This window comes from Spermophilus citellus (genome assembly GCF_964194105.1).
Source record: "Spermophilus citellus genome assembly, chromosome: X".
Taxonomy (NCBI): Eukaryota; Metazoa; Chordata; class Mammalia; order Rodentia; family Sciuridae; genus Spermophilus; species Spermophilus citellus.
Window position 1 is genome coordinate 102,360,596 of NC_138190.1, and position 6,166 is coordinate 102,366,761.

At 36.6% G+C, this 6,166-nt stretch overlaps 1 protein-coding gene across 2 annotated transcripts; it reads right to left on the minus strand.

Annotated features, from left to right (window-relative positions):
• Positions 1-245: 245 nt before the first annotated feature.
• On the minus strand, positions 246-3,628 carry RAB9B (RAB9B, member RAS oncogene family). 2 transcript variants are annotated; one of them, XM_081277023.1, is made up of 2 exons: positions 3,564-3,618; positions 246-3,485 (listed from the first exon to the last, which is right to left on the minus strand). In XM_081277023.1, exons 1-2 carry the CDS (start codon positions 3,588-3,590, stop codon positions 2,985-2,987), a joined length of 528 nt encoding a protein of 175 aa, XP_081133149.1. In that variant the 5' UTR covers positions 3,591-3,618; the 3' UTR covers positions 246-2,984. The 2 variants fall into 2 exon arrangements, with proteins under 2 accessions (XP_081133149.1, XP_081133148.1); XM_081277022.1 differs by having other exon boundaries at positions 246-3,628.
• Positions 3,629-6,166: the final 2,538 nt, after the last annotated feature.

A 6,166-nucleotide genomic window follows, 5' to 3' on the forward strand; every position in this document is an offset into this window, starting at 1 on the left:
AAGGAAGCTCCCCACCACAATCTTTTGAGTTTGCTTCCCAATCAATACAGCAGTATCTGCCTGATTACTAGGTAGAGCTGCTTGGCATTTATCACATGAAATATGATCTGGAGGACACATCAGGTACATCTGGGGAAAAAAGTGATTGGATGGACAAGTACTATTTGCCACACCCACAAATCCCTCAAAATGAGGGAGGAAAGAAACATAAACATCGTATATTGGTTATGTAAAATGCACTTTTATTCACTTTTATTCACACAGATGAATTTATACAATTGAAAGAAAATATCTGATACACAATTTTGAGATTTTTTAGCAGCACCTGCAACAAGAGATTGTAGAATACCTCAGATAATGTAGAGATGGCTGAGGCAGGCACAAATGAACCTGAAATTTGTCAATCCACTGAAGACATATGGAATCTGAGGCCCCCTGAAAGTTAGCCAATACATGACAATAAAATAAATATTCTGCATGATGTTTTAATGGACCATTGAAAAACACTATACTTCTAATTAGAAATATATTATTCCAAAAATCTAGTGTTCATTAAAAAACACCTATTGAAAATATTGCACTGCACATTCTAGGGTACATAGTCAAATTCTAAACCTATATGCACAGTTCCTGGTACACACAGACATCAGCCTTTGGTGTTTTAATCTTACCTAAACTATATGCCAGCACCCGCTGAGTGATACCAAAATGCCACTGTTTTTGTAACTTAACATTAAATACTTTTGTTCAGTTATTGTGTAGTAATTTGGCAGAAAAACATGGTATGGCTAAGAAGAAAGGGGCTTCAGTTGACCTGCTGATAAAATTAACAGTTGTCTTGGATGAACAGGATACCTATGAATTAAATACCCATGTAACTTTTTACTCAAATGACCACATGCCACTCTATAAGACAAGTAATTTTGTGAATTGATGGAGGTCTTTATGAAGGCCTGAGATCTACAAATAGAAACTATTATAAGCAGAGTGCAAGTAGAAAGAGAAGGCCCCAGGTCTCATGCACTTAAAAGTACTTAGCATTTAACAGTTCTGACATACAGATTTCACTCTAACATGATTGTAGCAAAAGGATCATAGGACTTGGAAAACCAGTGTGGCTCACTATAGGCATAGGCAGGCTAGGAACCAATACTTAAGAGCTGTGGGGTCCCAGTTCTGGCTTTGACTTCTGGCATCAAAGTTAATTGGACAATGGGATCAGGACTATATATGAATTGGAAATACTGAGTTTGACTGAGTTGAGAAACTGTCTCCTCTTGTCTATGTGGCCAAAAAGTCCCAGAGTTCTTAAAGCACATAAGCTCCCACATGTAAGGCTGATTCCATATGTGGCTACAATGGAAAGTTCTAGGTTGTATACCTGTGAAAGTTCCCTCTTTTGAGGGTCCTTTCTAACTGTCCCTTACTACACTGGGTCATGATTATTATCATAGATGTTTTAAGTGCAGATTAAAACTATGCAGGATGAATAGATCAACCAACAAGAACCAGACTTCATGCTCATAATACAGTACACAATTGGCAGTCATGGTAATAAAAATTGTCAAACCATTTTCATTTTTAATATGCTATCTTTAGGCAGTTTGTATAAGAGCTTAAGGATTTTTCCTGTTATAGTGCAAAAGCAAAAAGCTATGTAGTTGTTGTTAAAAGCTGATCACAGAATGGTTTGAGAATTTTTAAAGTCCCTCTCTGCAGTCTTAGTTGTTATCTTCAGATAAATGTATCCACAACATGGCACTGACATGGTTTATAAATTCACAGAACTTAGAGCTGGAAAAGACCTTATGCTAAACATGTAGCCAATACAGAAATTGTTTTTATAGTATTTTAACAGATGATCATCCAGTGAGTATTTTCACTGGAAGGGAGTTCGCTATTAAGGCAATCTATTCCACTGTTGGGCAACTCTAGTTATAAGAAATTCATTCCAACACAACATTAAAATCTGATCTTTTGTCACCTTCAATGTCCTAGATTGGCTGGCCAAACATACAGTACTACATATAAGAAATCAGTTCCTTCTTCTCTACTAAATTTATTTGAGTCTTGACTCAAACCTGGTGAGAAAAGCCTGTTATCTCCCAAACTTTTCTGAAGCCTTCTCCTTAAGCCAGCATGGTGAACCAAAGGACCATCTAAATTATGAACCCGGAACACTGCACCCAAAGCCATATACGAAGCAGCACTGCTAAATTGAAAAGAGGTTGTCAGAGAAGCAACATCTCTATGTAGCAACAGTAGACTTATGAAGAAAAAGCAGATCAACCATTTATTTGCATGGGTGATTGGAATATTTAAGCATAATCCATTCACTAGTATCCTGTAACTTTAGATCACAGGATTGCAATTAATTTCCAGTATCATTAGAATCTCATATTGAGATGGTATTTTTTTTGAAAAGCTCAGATGGGAGTAAACCATATATAAGGACTTAAACAAATCAGTGTACATCTTAAACTTTTATATTCCTAATCATCATAATCTCTTTATAATTCAAGCTTAGAAATTCTTATTTGTATATTCTTTTATCATAACATAGCTCAGAGTTTGTTTGTGTTTTTCCCTTTGGCAGAAATGTCAAACTATTTGGCAGGAGTCTGATGGTGACATTTGCTAGTTGATTAATGGAACGTCTTAAGGGATTGCTGTAGCTCTTTAACTCCTTCATGCGGCTGGGTTCTAGGTTTAAACTGTAATTTTTAAAAATATTTAAATCTCTCAGGACTAAAACTCTCTGAAGTGTCCTGAGACACACAGGAAGGGAAAATAGCAGAAATCACGCAAAATACACTTGGCTCAATAAAGCTTTTTTTTTTTTTTAAATCACTCTATAACTTCAATTTGAAAGGTTCTGATTTCCAATCAGAACCTTACCTCTTACCCTCTTGTGTGTGTGTGCACACTTAGAGGGGCACAGTAATTCTTACACTACTGATTGACCAATTTAGGGCATACTTTTTTTAACAGCATGAAGAACCTGCTTTGGAGCCACTGTTCAAGTCAATGGTGTGACCTAACATGCAATGCTCCAGCTGTTCCTCTACAGCCAGCACTTGCCTGACAGCTTCTTCAAAGGCCACTGTCACATTAGTATCATCTTTGGCACTTGTTTCTAAATAAGGGTAATCCCCATTCTCCATGCACCAGGCTTGTGCTTCCTCAGTAGTTACCTGCCTATCCTCTTTGTCTACCTTGTTACCCAGAACTACAAAGGGGAAGTGCTCAGGGTCCTTCACATCTGCATAGTAGATGAATTCTTTTTGCCAGTTACCAAGGTTTTCAAAGCTCTGCCGGTCATCCACACTGAAGGTCAAGAGGCAGCAGTCTGCTCCCCTGTAGAACGGTGTTCTAAGGCTCTTGAACCGTTCCTGCCCTGCAGTGTCCCAGATCTGGAGGGTTACAAAGCGTCCATCTACCTCCAGATCTCGATTTAAGAACTCTACCCCTATGGTGTGAAAAGCCTGGGAGTCAAACTTATTGGTTACATAACGGTTCATAAGCGAGCTTTTCCCCACTCCACCATCACCCAAGAGAATGACCTTTAAGAGGAGGGATTTCCCACTCATTGTTGCAGCACCAGACAGGGAGGAATTTGTAACCAAGAGAACCTGAAAATATATGAAAAAGTGGTGGGGAAACAGTTAAACCTGAAACTGAAATCAACTTTATAGCACATTTCTCTGAAATATGAGGTCTTCTAATTTAGCTTCTGTTGATTTACACTCATTAATTGACATAGAATAGTAGAAGAAATAATACTTTTTGCATATGGGGAAAAACAGGTCTTGTTTTTCTCAAATCTTTTGCCTGTGCCAGGAAAATGGCTGAATGCCATGAGTAAACCAACTAGCAGATGGTCCTATAATTTGGTTCAGTTGTGACCCTATTCTAGGGGAGAGAGCCTAGAACAGAAATTCCACTCAAATGTGTGATCATAGTAGCTTCCAATTTGGAGAGTTCCAAACGAGAGACAAATTGTATGAAATTGATTTGAGGTTTGAAATTTGCTCCTCAGGGATGTAAAAATTCAATAAGTATTGAGGAGGGAAAGCTGCATAAACTTTTTTTTTTGGTACCAGGGATTTAACTCAGGGGTTCTTTACCACTGAGCCACTTTCCCAGCCCCTTTTATATTTTATTTTGTAGACAAGGTCTCGCTAAGTTGCTTAGGGCTTTGCTAAGTTGCTGAGGCTGGCTTTGAATTTGTGATCCTCCTGCCTCAGCCTTCTGAGACACAGAGATAACAGGCCTAAATAAGCTGTATTTTTTATTTGTAAGTAGAGGTCTGTGTCAGAATTAGACTGGACCCCAGAATATGGAAGAGAGAAAAATGTCAAGTTTTTTCAGGCATTTACCACATTGTACTTGCATTGCTACAGACACTTAAGTTGATGACAGCTGATTATCAATATAACAGATTATTAAGGAAGTAAATCTTGAATAGCTAACCAGTGTTTGGATGTATGTTCTAATTCCATAAAAGCAACATATGAAAACTCATGGTGAAATCTAAGTGCTAAAATTATACAGTACCTTTCTTGTTACCTCTTCAACATGTTGACTCATAGACTACCAGAGTATATCTTACAGTACAAAGATCAAATGTCTACTGAACCTTTTGCCGTATTCTGTTAGGTACTTTTTCACATTAGGTCCAATGTGGGAACTCAACAATGATTATGCTAATTGAGTGATATTTATGCAAGACACCCAAAGGGATGAAAACTAATTACTAATCAAAGGGGTACATACCAAAGAGCTTCTGGAAGTACAGATATTTAAAATATAATTTTAAAAAATCAGTAGTCTTAAAATTATTTTGAAATGTATTGTGCTAACTATATATTTTCTAAATATTTCTTTTAAAAAATATTTTTAGTTGTAGATGCACATAATACCTTTATTTTATGTATTTATTTTTATGTGGTGCTGAGGATCTAACCCAGTGTCTCACACATGTTAGGCAAGAGCCTCTGCCCCAGCCTTAAATATTTCTTTTTAATGAATCAAATTTTAAAATACCAAAATCCAGAGTATACCCCCATGGCATACTTACCTAGTCAGGTTTTTGTCGAAATTTTAATCTTTTTTTCTTTTTTCCAGTTGTTGCTTTATTTTTTTCTTTTTATGATTCTAAAAAACAGAATGATAAACATTACTATTTTAAAAAAGCATGCATAATAAAATTAAGGTAAGTCTATATATAAAAATACATTCAAGCTCTCTTTGGTTCTTGCTTCCAAGATGAACAAAAAAAAAAAAGAAGGAATAATGTTTGTGCCAAAAAAGGCCTGTGCACCCTATTCATTGTATGAACTGTACCCAGTGCGTACCTCAGGACAAGGCCATTAAAAAGTTCCTCATTCAAAACATTGTAGAAGCTGCAGCCATCAAGGGCATTTCTGGAGAGTGTTTTTAATGCTTACATGCTTCCCAAGCTCTTTGTTAAACTGCATTACTGTGCCAGTTGTACCATTCACAGCAAGATGATTTCCTAATCTTGCGAAGCCTGGAAGGACAGAACACCCCCACCCAGATGATTTATACCTGCTGGGGCTGCCCCATAACTTCCACCAAAGCCCATGTAAGGTCCTGAAGGAGTGAAGAAAAGCTATCCTCAGGGAAAAATAAAACAAAAATAAAATGGAAATTATAATGAAAAAAGAAAACACATTCAAGTAAGGGGGACCTAAAGCAATCTTGAGTAACTTTCAGAGGATACTTTTCACGAATACACTTGAATTCAAACTGATTCAGATGTTTATCATGAACATGATTTTATCACAAAAATTTAACTTTTCCTAATTTGAGTGTACTTTATGTAATTTAAAAAATGATGTCAGGGCTGGGGCTGGGGCTCAGCGGTAGTGCACTTGCCTGGCATGTGTGAGGCACTGGGTTCAGTTCTCAGCACCACATATAAATAAATGAAATAAATGTCTATCAACAACTAAAAAAAAAAGAAGAAAAAAATTAAAATGATGCCATTTTTCTATTGAATTCTTCACTCAAATAAAAGTAAATCAAAGAGAGTAGCTGATATTCCTAATAGATGACGTTCAGTAAAAAGAAAGCACAGAGGAATCTAAACATTTTGAAATATTAATTCAAAAATAAAACTCGTTCCCTTTATACCTACCAA

What these genes read in the sequence shown, in the direction of transcription:
- RAB9B (XM_081277022.1), bottom strand. Translation starts at nt 3,590, where the DNA reads ATGAGTGGGAAATCCCTCCTCTTAAAGGTCATTCTCTTGGGTGATGGT.